Here is a 22,272-nt window from a genome sequence, read left to right on the forward strand (position 1 = left end):
GGGAGTCGTACTAGCGACCCAGCAGACTATCTGGTTCCTGGAGAGCCTGGGATTTGAAATCAGCTTTCCAAAATCCCATCTCCAGCCTTCTCAGACTCTTCCATTCATCGGAGTTGTTCTGGATACAGTCCAACTCAGAGTGTTCCTTCCTCAACAACGTCTGGAGACTCTTCTCCATCTTTGTCAGTCAGTATCCTCTCGCCTGTCCATCTCGGTGAGACTCATGATGGTTGTTCTTGGTCACATGGCTTTCACTGTACATCTGACTCCTTTTGGCAGACTTCACCTCAGAATTCCTCAGTGGACCCTGTCATCTCATTGGACGTAGGTTTCCGACCCTCTGACTCAACACATCCAGGTCACTCCTGCTCTGACACAGTCTCTTCGCTGGTGGATGCTCTCTTCCAATCTATCCAGAGGCTTACTTTTTCACACGCGCCCCCTCCCCCCCATCAGAAGGTTCTCTTGACCGATTCTTCAACTTACGCTTGGGGGGGGGGGGGGGCTCATCTAGATGGTCTCCGTACTCAAGGCTATTGGACAAGTGCGGATCGTCAGTTCCACATCAATCTGCTGGAACTCAGGGCGATTTTCAATGCTTTTCAGCATCTGCTTCTCGACCGTGTAGTCCTCATTCGCACGGACAATCAAGTCGCAATGTATTATGTCAACAAACAGGGCAGCACGGGTTCTGCCTCCCTCTGTCAAGAAGCTCTGAAAGTTTGGGATTGGGCAATTCGCCACAACACCTTCCTCAAAGCTGTCTACATTCAGGGGGCGGACAGTGCCTTAGCAGACAACTTGAGTCGTCTTCTACAACCGCACGAATGGACTCTCCATTCCACGCCCCTTCATCACATCTCTCTGTGGGGAACGCCTCAGATGGATCTCTTTGCAGCTCCCCACAATTTCAAGCTGCCTCAGTTCTGCTCCAGGATCTATACTCCTCATCGCCTCGAGGTAGATGCTTTTCTTCTGAACTGGACAAATCTCTTTCTATGTGCATTTCCTTCGTTCCTCTCATTCAAAAGACGCTAGTCAAGCTGAAGTCCGACCATGCCATCATGATTCTGGTTGCTCCTCGGTGGCCCAGGCAACCCTGGTACTCCCTTCTCCTTCAACTCAGCAGCAAGGAGCCATACCTTCTTCCAGTTTTTCCCTCTCTGCTTACACAGCATCAGGGATCTCTACTTCATTCCAACCTGCAGTCTCTACACCTGACAGCTTGGTTCCTCTCAACATAGCTCCTCTGGAAGCCGACTACTAGACAATGCTATCACCAAAAATGGATTAGATTTTCTACTTGGTGTTTTTCTCATCATAAGGAGCCTCAATGTTCCTCCTTATCTTCTGTTTTGGACTATCTGTTACACCTTTCTCATTCTGGTCTCAAGTCTACCTCGATCTGAGTCCATCTTAGTGCAATTGCTGCTTTCCATCAGCCTATTGAAGGGAAACCTCTCTCTGCTCATCCTGTGGTTTCCAGATTCATGAAAGGACTTTTCAATATCAATCCTCCTCTCAAACTGCCTCCAGTGGTTTGGGACTTCAATATTGTTCTTACTCAATTGATGAAACCTCCATTTGAACCAATGGACAAGGCTCATCTGAAGTATCTCACTTGGAAAGTTGGTGTTTCTCATTGGCCTCACTTCTGTTCGAGTCAGTGAGCTTCAAGCTTTGGTTGTGGATCCACCTTTTACAGTGTTTCACCATGACAAGGTGGTTCTTCGCACTCATCCTAAGTTCCTTCCTAAAGTGGTCTCGGAATTTCATCTCAACCAATCCATTGTTCTTCCAGTGTTTTTTCCAAAGCCTCATCCTCACCCTGGAGAATCAGCTCTTCATACTCTGGACTGTAAACGTGCTTTGGCTTTCTACTTGGAACGCACCAAACCACACAGAACTGCTCCTCAACTTTTTGTCTCCTTTGATCCGAACAAGTTGGGGCGTCCTATCTCTAAGCGTACCATCTCCAATTGGATGACGGCTTGTATCTCATTCTGCTATGCCCAGGCTGGATTTCCTCTTCACAGTAAAGTCACAGCCCATAAGGTCAGAGCGATGGCAGCTTCTGTAGCTTTCCTCAAATCTACACCTATTGAGGAGATTTGTAAAGCTGCCACTTGGTCCTCAGTTCATACCTTCACTTCTCATTATTGTCTGGATACTTTCTCCAGACGGGATGGACAGTTTGGCCAAACAGTATTGCAAAATTTATTCTCCTAAGTTGCCAACTCTCCCAACATCCTATTCTGGTTAGCTTGGAGGTCACCCACTTGTGAGAATACCTTCCTGCTTGTCCTGGGATAAAGCACAGTTACTTACCGTAACAGGTGTTATCCAGGGACAGCAGGCAGCTATTCTCACATCCCACCTACCTCCCCTGGGTTGGTTTCTCTGCTAGCTATTGAACTGAGGAGACGCGCCCGATGTCGGGCGGGAAGGTACTCGCGCATGCGCAGTGCGGATGACTCGAATCTTCAAATTTCTTCAAGCAAGTCTTCTTGTGAGGCGTCCGCATCGGGGCTCTGTTGGATCACGTCACCCACTTGTGAGAATAACTGCCTGCTGTCCCTAGATAACACCTGTTATCCCAGGACAAGCAGGCAGCATATTCTTAACACATGGGTGACGTCACCGACGGAGCCCTCGGTACGGACCTTTTTAACTAGAAGTTTCTAGTTGGCCGCACCGCGCGTGCGCGAGTGCCTTCCCGCCCGACGGAGGAGTGCGTGGTCCCCAGTTTCTTCGTTTCCGCGGAGCGAAGAAGACGCGTGTGTTTTTTCAACGGCCGTTGAAACCACTTTTTTGCCTTCCCGCTCGCGCTTTTTTCCTAATTTTTCTTCTTTTGCCTTCGGGTATCTTTTTCTTTTGCTTTGTAAAAAAAAAAAAAAAAACTTGCTTTTTTTTCTCCTTTTTTCGATTTTTGCCCCGGCGGGGCCTGTTGCCATTATACAGGCCTCGGGGTTCGATTTTGCGGAGGCTGTTTTCCCCTTCATGCCCCCGCAGGTCGGTTTTAAAAAGTGCCAGCGGTGTGCACGCCCGATCTCCATCACTGACCCACACAATTGGTGTTTACAGTGTTTGGGTCCGGAGCATCGGGCGGACTCCTGCACCCGCTGTGCCACTCTTCAAAAGAGAACCCTTAAAAACCGAAGAATTCAACAAACTCTTCTCTTTGGCTCCGGGTCGGCGATGGACTCCTCGACATCGACAGCGGTACCACAGAAATCGGCACCGTCTACTTCGACACCGCCCGACCCCACATCGGCGTCTCTGGCGCCAGGTAAGCCGGCTAAGAAGCCTTCCTCTTCCCTCGAGCGCCCTCCAACTACGGTGGCGACGCCGACCTTGCCGGCATCGCACCGGTCCCGCAAGCGCTCCGCCCCGATCTCGGTGAGTGCCTCGTCATCGGCCTCCTCATCGCCGGGGCGTGGAGCGGCATCTAAGGAACCGAAGAAAAAGAAAGCGGTTCCGATGCCACCCCTAGATGACCGTATCTCGGCCATCTTAAAAGTTCAACTCCAGGAACAGTTACAGCAACAACTCGAGCACCTGTTGCCCACTATCCTGGCACCGCTCCTTCCGGTACCAGACCGGCCCGAGCCCCGTACCGAACCCCCGGTATCCACCCCTTCGGTACCTATCAACACCTCCATGCCGATTCTTTCGGCTGAGCAGCTTCATACCCATCCAGTGGTTCACTCCCATACCACATTGGATCCTCCTCGGCACCAAGCAGTGCGTCATTCTTCCCGGGACCGGGATCGACGCCGGTCTTCCTCTCCTGGTACCGTTTCGGTGCGTTCTGGGAAATCTTTATCCAAGACCCGCCATACCTCACCTTCCACCCCTGTGTCTCGACATGCACCAGAGGTCCGGGACCCTGACTTATGGGAGGAATCCCCTCTCGGTACCGAGGAGGATCCCTCCTCATCTGATGAGGACCCATCGGCACCCGATGCCACCTCCAAACCGGAGCAGTCCTCATTTTCTAAATTTCTGAGGGAGATGTCTGCAGCCCTGTCCCTTCCTTTAGAATCTGACTCAAAGAAGTCTCAAGCCTTCCTGGAGGCTTTAGATTTCGAACAACCTCCTAAAGAGTTCCTCAAGCTTCCCGTGCATGACATCCTACGGGAGACTTTTTACAAAAACTGGGAGAATCCCCTTACGGTACCGGGGGCCCCCCGTAAACTGGACAACCTCTATCAAGTCATCCCTATCCCAGGGTTCGACAAGTCTCAATTGCCCCATGAGTCCCTTCTTGTTGAATCCACCTTGAAAAAGACTCAGGGCTCCAGTGTCTATGCCTCTACCCCTCCTGGCAGAGAGGGTAAGACCATGGACAAGTTTGGCAAGAGGCTCTACCAGAATGCCATGCTGGCCAACAGGGCAAATAATTATTCATTCCATTTTTCATTTTACATGAAACATTTGGTTCAGCAGCTGTCCGCCCTTCAGAAATACCTCCCGGAGCGCAAGGTTCCACTGTTCCAACAGCACATCTCTGGCCTTCTTCAATTGCGCAAGTTTATGGTCCGCTCGATATACGACTCATTCGAGCTCACCTCCCGTGCCTCTGCCATGGCCGTAGCCATGCGCCGCCTGGCCTGGCTGAGAGTCTCCGACCTGGACATCAACCACCAGGATCGTCTAGCCAACGCCCCCTGTCTCGGGGATGAACTTTTTGGAGAGTCACTGGATTCCACCACCCAGAAACTCTCCGCCCATGAAACCAGGTGGGACACCCTGATAAAACCAAAGAAGAAGGCTCCGCCTGCCCGTCCTTATCGACCTCAGTCGTCTTATCAGCGCAGGTTCTCAGCCAGGCCACTCAATCCGCCTCCTCAACAACCTCGGCGGCCCCGTCAACAACAGCACCATACCCAGGCTCGTTCTCAGGCCACTCAACCCTCCAAGCCTCTCCAGCCTGCTAAGCAATCCCAGCCCTTTTGACTCTTCTCTCCAGGGCATAGCCAGTCATCCACCCTCGCTACCTCTTCCACAACCAATCGGAGGTCGTCTCACCATATTCTCCAGCCGTTGGGAGGTCATCACATCGGACCAGTGGGTCCTCAACATCATCCGCCACGGCTACTCTCTCAACTTCCAGACTCTTCCATCAGACAACCCTCCCGTAGAGTCTGCTTCACACTCATCTCAAACCCCCCTCCTCCTGAGGGAGGTTCAATCCCTCCTCCTTCTCAATGCCATCGAAGAAGTACCTCCAGATCAAAGGGGTCAGGGATTCTACTCCCGCTACTTCCTGGTACCCAAAAAGACGGGAGACCTCCGTCCCATTCTCGATCTCAGGGACCTCAACAAGTGTCTGGTCAAGGAGAAGTTCAGAATGCTCTCCCTTGCCACGCTCTACCCTCTTCTTTCTCAACACGACTGGCTATGTTCCCTGGACCTCAAAGAGGCCTACACTCACATCTCCATCAATCAGAATTCTCGCCGCTACCTGCGGTTCCAGGTGCTGCACCACCACTATCAGTACAAGGTGCTACCGTTGGGCCTCGCTTCCTCACCCAGGGTCTTCACCAAGTGCCTTATAGTGGTAGCGGCCTTCCTCAGGTCTCACAACCTCCAGGTGTTCCCCTACTTGGACGATTGGTTGGTGAAAGCACCTTCATCTCAACTTGTGCTACAGGCTACTCATCACACCATCTCTCTCCTCCACCTCCTGGGGTTCGAGATCAACTACCCCAAGTCGCATCTGCTTCCCACCCAGCGACTTCAATTCATTGGAGCAGTTCTGGACACCACACTAATGAGGGCTTTTCTCCCCTCCGATCGTCAGCGGACCCTGCTCCACCTCTGTCGTCAGGTGCTCATGCATCCCTCCATTCCTGCCCGACAGATGATGGTCCTCCTGGGTCACATGGCCTCGACGGTGCATGTCCTTCCTCCGGCACGTCTCCACCTTCGCACGCCTCAGTGGACTCTCGCCAACCAATGGTCACAGACTACGGATCTTCTTTCTCATCCCATCTCTGTGACATCATCTCTTCAGCAATCTCTCCAATGGTGGTTGAACTCCTCAAATCTTTCCAGGGGTCTACTTTTTCATCTACCCCCTCACTCTATGATCATCACCACGGATGCGTCCCCCTATGCGTGGGGAGCTCACCTAGGAGATCTACGCACCCAGGGACTTTGGACCCCACAGGAGCGTCGTCATCACATCAATTTCCTGGAACTCAGAGCCATGTTCTACGCCCTCAAGGCTTTCCAACATCTCCTCTGTCCTCAAGTCCTCCTCCTGTGCACAGACAATCAAGTCGCCATGTACTACGTAAACAAGCAAGGCGGCACCGGATCTCGCCCCCTTTGTTTGGAGGCTCTGCGCATCTAGACCTGGGCCACGGACCGCAATCTCTTTCTCAGGGCGGTCTATATCCAGGGCGAACAGAACTCCCTGGCCGACAATCTCAGCCGCATCCTTCAACCTCACGAGTGGACGTTGGACCCTCCGACTCTGCTCTCCATCTTTGCTCGATGGGGCACTCCGCAGGTGGACCTCTTTGCAGCACCTCACAATCATCAACTGCCCCTCTTCTGTTCCAGACTCTTCTCTCCTCACCGTCTGGCCCCGGATGCATTCCTGCTCGATTGGAGGGATCGGTTCCTGTATGCATTCCCTCCACTTCCTCTGATGTTGCGGACCTTGTCCAAACTCCGCAAGGACAATGCCACCATGATTCTCATCGCTCCTCGGTGGCCTCGCCAACACTGGTTCTCCCTCCTGCTCCAACTCAGCTCCAGGGAGCCCATTCCTCTTCCTGTATTTCCTACTCTACTTACGCAGCGGCATCAGTCTCTACTGCATCCCAATCTGTCTTCGCTCCACCTGACAGCTTGGTTTCTCTCGGGCTGACCTCTCCAGAGAATCTATCTCAGCCGGTCCGCCTCATCTTGGACGCCTCCAGGAAACCGGCCACCCTCCAATGTTACCATCAGAAATGGACCAGATTCTCCTCGTGGTGTCTCCGGCATCATCAGGAACCCACCTCCTTAGCGGTGGAAACTGTATTGGAATATTTGCTCTCGCTGTCCAATGCTGGCCTCAAAACTACCTCCATCAGAGTCCACCTCAGTGCCATCACTGCGTTTCATGAGCCTATTCTCGGAAAACCCCTCACGGCTCATCCTCTGGTTTCCAGATTTATGAGAGGGCTCTTCAATATCAAACCGCCTCTCAAGCCTCCTCCTGTCGTCTGGGACCTGAATGTGGTTCTCTCAGCACTCATGAAACCTCCATTTGAGCCTCTTGCCACAACTTCGCTCAGGCTCCTTACCTGGAAGGTGCTTTTCCTAATTGCCATCACCTCTGCCAGGAGGGTTAGCGAACTGCATGCACTGGTTGCCGACCCACCGTTCACTGTTTTTCACCATGACAAGGTTGTTCTGCGTACCCACCCTAAATTCCTTCCCAAGGTGGTCTCGGCTTTTCACCTTAACCAGTCCATTGTGCTGCCCGTCTTCTTCCCTAAGCCTCACTCGCACCCTGGAGAACAGGCGTTGCACACGCTGGACTGTAAGCGTGCCCTTGCTTACTACCTTGATCGTACCAGAGCTCACCGTACATCCCCTCAGCTATTTTTGTCTTTCGATCCCAACCGTTTGGGTCGTCCTGTCTCCAAACAGACACTTTCAAATTGGCTTGCTGCCTGTATTGCATTCTGCTATGCTCGGGCCGGTCTCTCACTGGAAGGTGCTGTCACGGCCCACAGAGTCCGAGCTATGGCTGCTTCTGTAGCTTTCCTCCGTTCCACGCCCATCGAGGAAATCTGCAAGGCTGCCACTTGGTCCTCAGTTCACACGTTCACTACTCACTACTGTCTGGATGCCTTTTCCAGACGGGATGGTCACTTCGGCCAATCGGTGTTACAGAATTTATTTTCATGATGGCCAACCATCCCCCCTCCCTCTTTGTTAGCTTGGAGGTCACCCATGTGTTAAGAATATGCTGCCTGCTTGTCCTGGGATAAAGCACAGTTACTTACCGTAACAGGTGTTATCCAGGGACAGCAGGCAGATATTCTTACATACCACCCACCTCCCCGGGTTGGCTTCTTAGCTGGCTTATCCTAACTGGGGACCACGCACTCCTCCGTCGGGCGGGAAGGCGCACGCGCGGTGCGGCCAACTAGAAACTTCTAGTTAAAAAGGTCCGTACCGAGGGCTCCGTCGGTGACGTCACCCATGTGTTAAGAATATCTGCCTGCTGTCCCTGGATAACACCTGTTACGGTAAGTAACTGTGCTTTACGGTAAGTAACTGTGTTTTCTGGTTCACCCAGCCTCTCGCCGGTATTTGAGATTCAGAGTGGGGGATCTCCATCTCCAGTATCGTGTTCTTCCCTTCATCCTGGCAGCCTCTCCGAGTGTTTTCACGAAATGTCTGGTTGTGGTAGCTATGGCTCTGCGGCCTGCAGGTGTTTCCCTACCTCGACGACTGGTTAATCAAAGCGTCCTCTCGTAACGAAGTCCTGTGAGCGACAGAACAGACTATCTTGCTCCTTCAGAGTCTCGGCTTCGAGGTGAACTTTCCCAAGTCTCACCTCTGTCTGTCCCAGTCTCTCGTGTTCATCGGCGCGGTCCTGGACACGGTTCGTCTCCACTCCTTCTTGCCTCGGCCTCATCAGGAGGCTCTTATCCGTTTGTGCCAAATGGTGACCCATCTGTACTCTAAGCCGGCTCGGTTCATGATGGTCCTCCTCTGTCACATGGCCTGCACGGTTCACGTGACTCCTTTTGTCAGACTTCACCTCCGTATTCCTCAATGGACTCTGGTGTCTCAATGGAACCCGGTTCGGGATCCTCTCTCTAAGCATTGTCGTGACTCCTTTGTTGAGGAGATCTCTCCGTTGGTGGTTGCTCTCTTCCAATCTTTCCAGAGGTTTTTTTGTTTCATGCTCCTCCTCCGCAGAAGGTCCTCACGATGGTCTCATCGACCTATGCTTGGGGGGCTTATCTAGACGGTCTGCATACCCAGGGTCTGTGGTCCCGTACCGACCGCCTTTGTCACATCAATCTTCTGGAGCTTCGAGCGATTTGGTGCTGGTTTGCATGGACAACCAGGTCGCCATGTATTATATCATCAAACAGGGGGACACGGGGTCCAGGTCCCTGTGCCAGGAGGTGATGCGGCTCTGAGATTGGACCATCCGTCACAACATATTTCTTTGAGCTGTCTATATTCAGGGCCATCGGAACTGTTTGGCAGACAAGTTGAGTCATATTCTGCAGCCTCACGAGTGGTCTCTCCACTCCGTAATCCTGTGTCGGGTGTTTGCTCGTTGGGGGACTCCGGACGTCAATCTATTCGCGTCCCCCCTCAATCACAAGTTGCCCCGCTTCTGCTCTAGGGTTTACACCCCTCTCAGGATCGAGGCGGATGCCTTCCTTCTGGATTAGATGGACAGGTTCCTGTATGCGTTCACTCTGATTCTAAAGACTCATCAGGCTCAAGTCTTCGCATGCCACCATGATTCTGATAGCTACTCGGTGGCCCCGGCAACCGTGGTTCTCCCTTCTGCTACAACTCAGTTCCAGCAAGCCCCTTCCTCTGCATATTTTTCCTTCTCTGCTTACGCAGAGTCAAGGCTCTCTCCTTCATCCCAACCTCCAGTCTCTGCACTTAACAGTTTGGTTCCTCGAGACTTGATGCTCTCGTTCCAGCTCTTCCTGCCTGTTCTGAATGTCCTGGAAGCGTCTCGGAAAGAGTCCACTCGCCAATGTTACCGTCAGAAGTGGACCTGCTTTTCCTCCTGGTGTGCTGTTCGACAGCTGGAGCCTCTATATACTTCCTTGTCTGCTCTCCTGGATTATCTGTTACACTTGTTTGGCGCTGGACTCCAGTCCTCTTCGGTTTGAGTCCACCTTAGTGCCATTGCTGCTTTTCATCAGCCGATTGACGGGAAGCCTATCTCTTTTCATCCTGTTGTTTCCCGCTTCATGAAAGGACTTTTACACGTTCATCTGTCCCTCAAACCCCCTCCGGTGGTTTGGGACCTTAACGCGGTCCTTGCTCAATTGATGAAACCCCTGTTCAAGCCGCTAGTGCGGGCTCACTTGAAGTATCTTACTTGGAAGGTTGTGTTTCTTATTGCTCTCACTTCTGCCCGTCGGGTCAGTGAGCTTCAAGCCTTGGTAGCGGACCCCCCTTTCACTGTCTTCCATCATGATAAGGTGGTCCTCCGTACCCATCCTAAGTTCTTGCCCAAGATTGTTTATGATTTTCACATCAACCAATCCATTGTTCTTCCTGTGTTTTTTCCAAAGCCCCATTCTCACCCTGGTGAAGTGGCTCTGCATTCTCTTGATTGTAAGCGTGCGCTGACCTTCTAGTTGAAGTGCACCACTCCTCACCGTATTGCTCCCCAGCTGTTCATCTCTTTCGATCCCAATAGCTTGGGTTGCTCTGTTTCAAAGCGGACCATTTCTAACTGATTGGCCGCTTGTATCTCTTTCTGTTACGCTCAGGATGGTCTCTCCCTGCCGGGTCGAATCACAGGCCACAGGATCAGAGCAATGGCGGCATCTGTTACTTTACTCCGCTCGTCTCCCATTGAGGAAATCTGTAAAGCTGCCACTTGGTCCTCGGTTCATACGTTCACCTCGCATTACTGTCTGGATGCTTTCTCCAGACGTGATGGCCGCTTTGGCCAATCTGTTTTGCAAAATCTGTTCTCCTGAATTGCAAACTTTCCCTCCATCCCGTTATGGTTAGCTTGGAGGTCACCCATAGGTAGAGAATATGCTGCTTGCTTGTCCTGGGATAATGCACAGTTACTTACCGTAACAGGTGTTATCCAGGGACAGCAGGCAGATATTCTCGCAACCCACCCATCTCCCCATGGTTGGCTTCTTTGCTTGCTATCTCAACTGAAGACATGCTGAGGAGACGCATGCCCTAGGCAGGGCGAGAGGGGCATGCTCGCAGGCGCGGGCCAATCACAAGCCTGAAGGTCTTCGAGCAAGTCTGCTTGCGATAACGTCCACTAGGGGGCTCCGTTGTGACGTCACCCACATGTAGAGAATATCTGCCTGCTTTTCCACCCTGCCTGTAAATCTGAAATTTTTGAAAGAAAAATATCTGCTAATTATCTTCCTTTGGCATTACTCTAGTCTTTTATTAGAATCCCCATTTTTTTTAGAACTGATATAATAGAGAATGGTTGTTTCGTTGGAACTCTTGCTGTTTTTATTTTCTGCAAAACCCCCCCCCAAAAAAAAAACTCTTCACTTTCTTTATTTCCCTAAATATTCTGAATATTCTTACAGCACCCTAAAGCTGAACTTGTTCTTCTCTTTCTCCAAACTCTTTCTGCCCTCTATAGTTTGCCTCCTAAGTAGCAACAAACCCTCATGAAACCAAAAGGGAAGCATCTTGTATTGATAGTGATTTCCTATTTGGAACTGGAGATATTTTCTGTGAGCTGGAAGGATTGAAATGTGTGTATGCTTCTTTGAGATCTAGAGAGCAGAGTTAGTAATTTTTCTCCAACAGGGGTGAGAGTTCCCAGCGACACCATGTGAAACTGCTCCTTCACTTAAGTATTTGTTGAGAGTATGGAGGACTAGGATTGAACAGAAATCTCCAGTCTTTTTAGGTGTCAGGAATATGGAGAAGAACCGAGATTTCTTGTTGTAGGAGGGTCGTCTGCTGGTAATTGAAAGGAGACTGTTTTAGAGGATGGTTCAGAGGTTTTTTTGGTAAACGAGCATATACCCTGACTGATGACTTGGAGGATCTAATGGTCTGATGTTATAAGAGTTCAGCGTTGATAGTAATGTAGAATTCGACCAATAGGCAAAATTTGGAGTGGAGGATGGAGATATACTGGCTGTGCTCTCTAGAAATATGTCAGAAAGACTGCTGCTGTTTAGACTGAATTGGTGCAGAAGTTTTCTGCTGCCTCTGTTGCCTAAGGTGTCTGAATTACTGTGCAAGAAAGTACAGAAGGCTGATTATACGTCTACTTTGAGTAGTTTATAGAGTGCCTTGAGAAACTAGAATATCTTCTTGGCAGTTGAGACTGGTAAGAATTTGAAGCAGACAAAGTAGTCATGCAATCTATATCTCTCATGATTTTTGGAGGCCGCCTCTGTGCAATCGCCAAATAATTAGTCCCCTAAACAAGTTATGTTAGAGAGAGGGTCCTGAACATTGACATCTAGATCAGAGATTCTAAGGTAGGCTTGTCTGTGCATTACTATTTTTTTTTCCAATTCTTTATTCATTTTTCCATCTTACATCAAGAACAAAATATTACATCATTTAAACCTTGTAAACATCACTTGTATTTCTTCTAACATCATCTTAAAAACATAAATTTATTCCCTCCCCACCCACCCTTCCCACAAATATTTTAATCAAAAATATCATATAAATATATTCTTATCTATTGATCAAACCTTTATAACTTTATACCCTCCCCCTCCCCCATTACTATTGAGACAGGAGAGGCACGAGAGGTAATATGAAATGCATCAAATGACAGATTATGACAGATTAAGTTATAACTTTTGGTGGAATTCGGTATGCCATACATATAAAATGGAGCGCACAATAGCAACACAGAAAGGTTATTTTGGTAAATTTCAGAAGATCTGGAGACCATTGGCAGATTTTTGTAATGAGTGATAACATTTTCTCATAATAAGATATTTGTTAAGCGGGGATGTGGGTGGGTATTATTTTATTTATCTCATAATATGTATGAATTAATTAATATTTTTTATATATTAGGTTAGATTTTCTGAAACAGGTAGAGAGGGATTGGGGGGTTTTCTATTTTAATTACAATTGTCATACATATTAAATGTATTACATAATATTTAAATTATTATAAAATATGAATATAAGAATGATATGTTGTATTTAAAGTGTTACATGAAGGAAAATCAAGTGTGTATTTATAAGATCATATGAATTTTTCTGATAAACTTGTTGTAATATGCAAAACTGAATAAAGAAATTAAAAAAAAAAAAAAAAAGAAATGCATCAAATGTAGAATGCACCATGTATTTCCTGGTCTCCAAGAAATCATGCGGCGTTGGTATGAAGAAAGATGCTGAGATGGAATGTACTGATCATAGACAGCTTTTTGACGAGAGACTTTAAAGTAGCAAGTCATGTAAAAATTGTAATTTAAAATTGTCTGCCAGCATGAACACTTGAAACATCCTCCATCCAAATTTATCTAGAGTTCTACCTTCCAGGAGGAGTATTGGCATATATTCTGGAAGTATTAGACTTTTTCAGGATGGCTTCTACCACTAATGCATTGAGTGTTAACTTTAACAATAGGCTTGTGTTAGCCTGCCATTCGCTTAGCCATCAGCATATCTCCACATACATTTCTTCATTGAGCCCCCAGAATGCCTGTCATACCTTAAACTGTATAAGTGTGCACACAGTATGAGCTCCCCATTGTCCTGTAGAAAGCACACATGTATCCTGTTAGCCCTGCAGCAGCATATGCTCACATTGTGCCTCTCATCTGTATTGTCAGGGAGAGGGTAGAGGAATTTATAATTATCAAAGTTTTGGCACATAATTTCCAGAGCTATAGCTAGGGTTGGATTATGGTCTTTCAAGGCCTGTTTGGGAAGTAGTGCAATGCCTTCACGTATTTATGGGAATTATCAATTGAATTTTCTTTACTTACACAAAAAAAATAAATGGAAACAGTGGAGTCCAAGGTGTAACAGCTTTGAATAATAAGCCACCATAAAAGAAAGGTTTGAAGCCTCAGAATATTCATTTGTCTTACTACTTTTGTATTTTGTGTTGTAGAGAAAACTACACCTACTGTAAAGCCGGACTTCAGTCAACCTAAAGGATCTGGAAAAGGATCTGGAAATAAAGGTATATTTATAGTAGAGGCTAACCAGAACTGTGGTTCTCCCCACCCCCAGTTTTGGCTGGAATTGCAACAAACATATTTCCTGGTTTCAGCCAAAACTAAAGTTTTGATGTGTGAATATGAACCAATGAAACCCACTGGGTATTGCCAGCAGTCCTCTGCTAAACCCACAGGAGATTACGCTTTAAGCTAGCTTCATCTTAACCCTTGCATGTACACTGAAAGAAATTATATGAATCCATTTTCGCATACTAAGGCCCCAAAATTTGAAATGGCTTCCCACAACACCTGTATCAGCCAGCTACTACTTTAGAATAATGCTAAAGATTCTTCAGGCCTATGATTTGTAATGCAGAGACTTTTTCAAACCATTAATTCATAATGCAAAGACATTCTGTTTTTAAGGCCACTGATTAGAAAACTTGTAAACCGCATTGAATTCCTGTTGAAACTTGCAGTATAGAAGAAAAATATATGGTATGGTATACAACAGCAAGCACAGGCTAACAACTGGGAGAGCCATTTTAATAAGGGCTTCTCAACATGTTTAGGTTCCCAAGTCAATGTTGATTAAATATATTCTGATCTATGTTCTCTCTAAGCAGAGCACATTAGCTACTTATACATTTTGGAAGCATTCTCAAAAATTTTATATGGCCGCTCACAAAAATACTTGCAAATATGGAAAATTGTTGGTGTTTAGAACTTGTTGCTCACACAAAAAATTTTTTTTTTAAGAACTTGTTCAACACCCAGCAAATTCTTAGGGAGCATTGTTTCTGATTCAGGAACTTTGAAAATATGTAAAAAAATAAATAAATAAATATCATGCTTACCCAAACTGTGCAAGAGACGTAGCATTGAGATGTTTCCCATCTTGTATTCGGTTATAAAGCTGATTAATATGACAAGCATAATATGAATTCTTACCAAAATAGGGTAAAGGAATGGAGACATTAGTCTGCACTTCAGATGTACCAGTCTGATGCATAAACCCAGAATAAAAGATAGTATTGAATGTGAGAACTATATATGCTTAAAAAAAATATAAATATATATATATATATATATATATATATATATATATATTTATTTTTTTTTAAATTCTTTATTCATTTTTTCATCTTTCAACAAGTGTACAATAATCATAGCAACAATTAACAAATCACTTGAAAATCTTATCAGCAATGTCTTTACATAAAATAAAATAATAATCCCTCCACCCCCCTTCCCTCCCATCCTGATATTAATTTTCCATATAACTCTCCAATACCCTCCCACCACCATTCTACTATAAAATGGTGTATCATTCACAGAAAAACATGGTATTTAATCATGACAAAACAATGCTAATGGCTCCCATATTTTAATAAAGTTTCTATAATTTCCATTGTACCCCTATTAATCTTTCCATTTTATACAGATGACATGAGTTCCACCAAAAATTGAAACTAAGTCTGCTGTGGTCTTTCCAGTTATTAGTAATATGTTGAATGGCAACTTCTGTCATAATCAATAAAAGTTTATTGTTATATGATGATATCTGACTTTTTTCTCATAGACATGCCAAATATCACAGTATCATAAGATAACGCTACATGATTTTCCAATAAACAATTTATTTGAACCCAGAGGCCAAAATATAGGGACAATAAAACAAAAGATGATCCAAAGTCCCTACCTCAAGATTACAATGCCATCTATTAGACAAAGAACTATTCAACTTTTGCAATCTAACAGGGGTCCAAAAAGCTCTATGGAGAAGAAAAAACCATGTTTGTCTCATAGATGCCGACATCGTACATCTTATTCTCCAGGGCTAAATTTGTGGCCATTGAGATGCAGAAATTTGCTGCTTAATTTCAATGCTCCAAATATCCCTAAGACCATTTTTAGGTTTTTTGTTAAGACAGCCACTACAAACACTTCCCAACACAACTCTACGGAATACACTGAACCCATAAAAGCAGACCAAATCTGGACTTCATTCACTAACCTTACCATCCCTGATACCAATAAACTAATATCAAAACTAGCCTTACGAAGCAGCCCCCTAGACAACTGTCCTTCATAACTTCTTTCAGCAGCTCTGCATCATATCATTAACTGGCTCACCAACCTGCTAAATAGTTCCCTGAACCAAGGGCACCTACCCAAAGAAATGGATAAAATAGCCTTAACCCTTACACCAAAAACAGCCCAAGCAGACCTATCCATAGCATCAAACTACAGACTGATTGCTGGCATTCTGATCCTCACTAAAATCCTTGAATCCCATGTTAGTAAGCAGCTTGTCTCGTACATAGAGCAACACTCCTGCTTTCACACATCCCAATTCGGCTTCTGAAAAAAAGCACATCATCACTCTAATCACTCTCCTCATCTTCACTCTAATCACTAAAGTCAAGCAGTTGCTAAGCTGGGGTCATCAGGCAGAATTGCTGCAATTTGATATCTCCGCACCCTTCGATTCAGTGGACCACCACTACTCCTAGCCAAACTCTCAGAAATCGGAATAACAGGGACTGTACTGAAATGGTTCGCCGACAAAATTGCGAATACACAGTCAAAAAGCAAGAAGTATACCCCAACCCTTGGAAGGCATTCTGTGGCGTCCCACAGGGCTCCCCATTATCCCCAATCCTATCCAATTTATTCATGGGCTCACTGTCGCATCAAAATGGAAGACGAAACTGTACTATCCTATGCCGATGACATCCTCCTCCTCTTCCTCATCCCCATAACCAATAACCATCCTAATATTGCTGAAAAAAATCTCAAACAATATAGATAAAATCCAAACAACATGTTAAAATTGAACGCCACCAAGACCAAAGCCATTGGTTTCTGCACTGCACAACAGAACGTCATATCTAACCTCACTCTTTCATCAGGCATCACTCTCATAATGGAAAAAATCCACCAAGGTAGTCAGCTGCATCTTAGACGACACTCTCACAATGGAACCACAAATCTCTAACGTTCGGGGAAAAAGACCATGCGTCAACTACGTCTCACAAGACCTTACTTCCATCCACATCACTTTGCTCTGATCGTTCATTTGATGGTCTTACCTCAATTGGACTATTGCAACTCCACCTACCTTGGCAACAACACCACTCTTATCCACAAACTGCAGCTCATCCAGGATACAGCCATTAGACTAATCTACAAATTAAAGAAATATGATTCAATCACAACATTCATCAGGCAACTACACTGGCTCTCAATATCATCCCAAATAATTTTCAAAACTTCATGTATCCTACACCAGATTCTGCATGGAAACTCAGCAGCCCCTCTCATCCAACTATTCTCTAATGTTTGTTCGACATCAAGTAGAATCCTTAACAGAATTCAACTAAACCTATCATCCACAAAATACCTCCACTACATGTGAATTTTCCACTCTATGCTAACTTATGTGGGTGTAGAAACCTGGAATGACCTCCCAGAAGCAATCAGGAAAGAGACAAACTACACCGCATTCAGGAAAACCTAAAGACCCACCTCTTTGACATTTAACCGTTCAGCTTCTGTATTGCACCCCCTACTTCTAGGCCCCTCCCCTTGTTTCTCCATGTCCCCCCTCTAATTTCCCACTTTTTCTTTGATCTGTTACCTTGAGCTTGTATAGGTTTGTTCGACTCACAAATGAAAGATTAGATTAGAATTGCAAGAAGCTTAATTTATAATCTATATTGACTCTTCAAGATCAATTCCTTTTTCTGAATCCTACAATTTCTGCTCTATAAAAATTAAACTAAGGAAAGTATATACTGAGAAAATGGCCCTTCCATGAAAGACTGATCAATAATGCAGAGTTTAGGATGGTTTTCTACCAATGTAGTAGCATTGTCCTGTGTTTATATTCTCTTAAAACAGTTTATCTTAAATGTCACTGAAAATATGATATGGATGTTATACATTAATGTGACCTGTATTGCATTTGTCAATATTTTTTATTTTAGGAAAGACTGTGGAGCCTGTAAAGAAGAAAAAGGTCAAACCTGTAGCAGAGGTCAGTTCTCACAGTTAGTGGTTTGATATTACTATATACTCGGCTATAAGTTAATCTTATGTATAGGTAAAGGGCAGTTTTGGGACTGAAAGTGGGCAAAATTGGTGAAACCTGTATATAAGTTAAGGTCACACACATTCTTCTCTCTGCCTCACTCACACCTCATCACAGAGATCCAGCATGCTCTCTTTGCTCTCCCTTCCCATACACACCACACATACACAGGAGTGTAATTTTCTTACTGTAATCACAGGTGAAATATAATTTGAACCCTGAGGGGGTCTGAGATATGGAGAGATTTTGAGGGTAGCCGCAGGTGATCAAACTGCAAATGCCAATGTTCTGTGGGGGTCTCATAGTACAGGGAGTTGGGGAAGAGTACTGGAGCTTCATAAGCATTGCTGTGCTTATGCAATGATGTCTCATGCAAATGTGTGGCAGTGCAACCCATTTGGCTCTGGCAGAGCTGGAGCCTTTCCTGCATCACTTTTCCTTCACTCCTTGTACTGTGAGGGAATGTTGGTACTCGCCTGTAGCTAAGCTATCCTCATATTTAACCCAGTGCTATGGATGCTACTTGTAGATTAGACAAATCTGGTTTTTCTGGTGATTTTTCTAGCACAAATTTCTCAAATACTACTAATTCTTAAGGAAAATATCTATCATTTTATAGTCGATGTTTTAAATCATTTTCATAGGACACTATATTAATTTTGTTGAAGTAACGCTGCTTCTCCATCTTTCTCATGATATTTTCTGTTTTATAACTGAAAACATTTTTGGTGTTTCTAATTTTAATTTTGACTTAACATTTTATTTCCTTTAATTTGCAAACTGGATTGGAGCATGTCTAAATTTTCTTCAAAGTCAGTTATTTAAATAAGTGGTAAAAGTTATTTATATGATAAGATAAGCTATAGACACTCAAGCCTTGGGTGTAAGATTGAAAAGCATTGTATTACCTGGCCCAATAATGAGGCATGCTTCTATACAAGTTAATTTTCTCCATACTACACTTGAAAGGGAGGGGGTGCTTTAGTAACATGCAGACAATAGGGACTGGCTTGCTATTCTTCATAGGCTGTCAGAGGGATCTCGTGGGCCATTGACTAGTAAAAGAACTCTGCAATGACTTTAGCCTACCACTCTATATAGAAACTGATGTAGTCCTAGGGCTACTGATAAGCAAAATAAAATGTCCCAAAAGTCCCAAAAGTTACTGACAAAGTAGGTATGCAACTCTGGGACTTTTGGTGAATAAGAGAGCAAGTGCAACCTTGAAGCTACTAAAGAAAAGTGAATGGAATACTGGGGGATGTATTACTATTTATTTTTATAGCACTATCAGATGCACACAGTGCTGTACATTAAACACACAAAAGATGGTCCCTGCTCAAAAGAGCTTACTGAATCATAGGTGAAGGAGGAAGGAATCCAGATAGGAGAGGAGGTATGTGGGAGAGGGAAATAGAGATATGAGTTGGTCTAGAAATTTTAGGTGAGCTGGTTGAGGGGAAAGAATGCAAGTGATGGCTGAATGGAAGAAGAAAAGGGGCATGGGGAAGTTTTTCTTTAAGATACCTAGTTGGGAAGACAAGTTGTATCAAAAGTTAAATGCTTATGTGAACAAGATTACAGAGTGGATGAAGAGAAAATGATTTAACTTGAATATAGGAACAGAAATTTTTATTGTTGGAGATACAGATGAACATTTATGGCTCAAAGAGATATGTGAGTGACCATCTGATTAAGATCAGTGAAGAGATGAAAGTGCTTGGTGTATTAATGGACGCTAAATTACCCTTTAAAGCCCAAGTTACAAGAGTTGTCCAGCTTGCATATTTTGTCATGCGAAAACTTCTCATTTGAAGAATGTGTTATCAAATTGGGACTTCAGACAAGTATTATAAACGATGGTGTTATCACAATTACCATATTTTTCCCTCCCCAAAAAGGGGGTTGAAATGTAAGTGTCTTATGAAGCGAAGATACAAATTTAAGCCCGCTGTTGATGCCGCTGCATATTTTAACACCCCCCTCCACCGTCGCTGCATGTTTAAAATCCCCCCTGCCACTTCCGCATATTTTTAAACCACTACTCCCGCCGCTGCAAATTTTTTTAAAAAAACCACCACTGCTGCAACTTTAATCCCAGCCGCCCGTTTCCGTCATACCTGGTGGTCTAGCGAATTTCCCGGCCAAAAGCGCAGAGATCAAGAGCAAGCCCTCCGTGCTCCTGTCTGGGTCCGCGCTGCTGTCCGAATGACTGCAGTCAGCTCTTGCGGGACTTATGAGAACTGACTGCAACTATTCAGAGATCGCCATGGGCCTAGGCAGGAGCGTGGAGGACTTGTTCCTGATCTCTACGCTTCTGGCCTGTGCGCCACTGGCTGGGAAAGATAAGGGGAATTAAAAAAGGTACCGAAGGGGGATGATTTATGGTACTGGGGTGGGGGGCATGTGGTATGGGGGATGATTTAAGGTACTGGGGACACTTGGGGGTATGGGGGGATGATTTAAGGTACTGGGGGGCACATGGAGGTATGGGAGATGATTTAAGGTACTTGGGGGGGCACGTGGTTGTATGGGGATGATTTAAGGTACTGGGGCATGTAGGGGTTTGGGGGATGATTTAAGGTACATGGGGTATAATTTAAGGTACTGCGGGACACGTGGTTGTATGGGGGGATGATTTAACCTGCCTGGCACTAGGCCTGCTTGCTCTGTGGCCTTCCCCGGCCTACCACTAGACCACCAGAGGGGAGGGCAGGGTGCAGAGCCTGGCAGGGAGAATTTGGTTCAGAATGTTTTCCTCATCTAAATCTAGGGTGCATCTTATGGTCAGGTGTGTCTTATGGAGCAAAAAATACAGTAATTATTGTAATGGAATTTGGGCTTGCCGACTACTCAAATCAATGCATTACAGATTGTTCAGAACTCAGTAGCTATCGCCAGTGCTGTTTAGCACTGTTTTCCACCGGGACAGGCAGTCCCACTGCTGCCCGACTTTTCCCAGCTGAGAGGGTCCTTGAAGAGATCCTTAAAACAGCGGTCCAGCCGCGGTCGCGAGCTGAAGGGGCATGGCCCTTCGGAGCCCAAGAGGAGTAGGGAGTAGGGCTATCAAATCCTCAATATGGGTAAGAGGAAGGCCAAAGCAACGCCATCTGCTGAAACAACGGGCCCGATGGATCGCCATCTCATGGTTCCCATCTTGCCACATGCTGAGGAACAGGCAACTCCTAATATTCAAGCTGTCTCTTTATCCTCTGGGGAACCAAAACCACCTCCTCAACCATTATATACCTCACGGTTAGAAGAATCTCCTTCCCCTTTTAAGGAAGGAATAATTTCTTCTTCCCCTCAATTATCCTCATTGTCTGGACTAGAGGTTTCAGGACAATCTTTGGGGCAAACTAAAGAACTAACCCCAGTACAGATGATTACTGGGCAAGGTCCGGACGTTCTCCCCAGGGATAAAGTGATCACTTTAAATGATGTTTGGCTTAGCATTAATAGAATAGAGTCATCATTACAAAAAACCATTTTGAATTTGTGTCAATTTTCATCTGATGTAATATGAAAATTAAAGAACAAGATATTAAAAATGGAGAAACAGATGTTAAGGTTGAAAAGTTAGAACAGGCAGTAGGTACTCTACAAGCCAGTGCTGTTTCCAATATAAAGGATAGTATGATGATACATGCTAAATTAGAAAAAATGGAAAACTCTATCTTCGCTTGTTAAATTTTCCAATCACACATTACCTTTCCCCGATGGAGCTCTTGAGAATGTATTTGAAGGAGATATTACATTATACTAAAGTGGAGACCTTTGAGGTTGATAACCTATATTACATCTCAAGAGACCATAAGGAAAAGGCTAATGAAGGTGGAATGGATAGAATAGTGTTACCTGATAGTTTGAATGTATCACAGTTTTTGGAATCATCTAAAGACATAATTGATAAGTGAGCAATTCTCCTTGTGACCTTTAAGACAGAGCTTGAAAAACAAGATGTCCTAAAATTATATTTCCTGAAAAAATAAGAGATGTTTTGTGGTCAATGGGTGATAATTTTTCCAGATGCCCAGAAGGGGATGTTTTTGACGGGAACTTCGTGATTTTCTTAGTCTGGCCCCCTCCATTTTGTCTGCAACCTTAGGTGACTTATTGGAAAAACAGGCAGGTTTCAGCTTGGTCCCCTGCTGTGGCAGATAGTCCCATGGGATCCCCAGAGGTTTTTCCCCTAATTTACATTTTTTCTTTGTGCTGAGCCTATTTTCAGTCGGCTGGGGGTCCCAAGTGCCTCCGCACCCCTTGTGGCTTTGCCTCCCTCTTCTCCTTTGGCGTCCCCTCTTCCTCCTCCCT

At 45.5% G+C, this 22,272-nt stretch overlaps 1 protein-coding gene across 4 annotated transcripts in view; it reads left to right on the forward strand.

The window, feature by feature from the left end:
* Positions 1-22,272, forward strand: part of ZNF638 (zinc finger protein 638) — a 570,425-nt gene that overhangs the window by 310,269 nt on the left and 237,884 nt on the right. For all 4 annotated transcript variants that reach the window (XM_033953374.1, XM_033953362.1, XM_033953382.1 and 1 more), the window contains exons 11-12: positions 13,814-13,885; positions 17,855-17,904. In XM_033953374.1, the coding sequence (XP_033809265.1) occupies positions 13,814-13,885; positions 17,855-17,904 (122 nt within the window). The remainder of the gene's footprint in view (positions 1-13,813; positions 13,886-17,854; positions 17,905-22,272) is intronic.

The sequence above is a fragment of the Geotrypetes seraphini genome, chromosome 1 (genome assembly GCF_902459505.1).
Source record: "Geotrypetes seraphini chromosome 1, aGeoSer1.1, whole genome shotgun sequence".
Classification (NCBI taxonomy): Eukaryota; Metazoa; Chordata; class Amphibia; order Gymnophiona; family Dermophiidae; genus Geotrypetes; species Geotrypetes seraphini.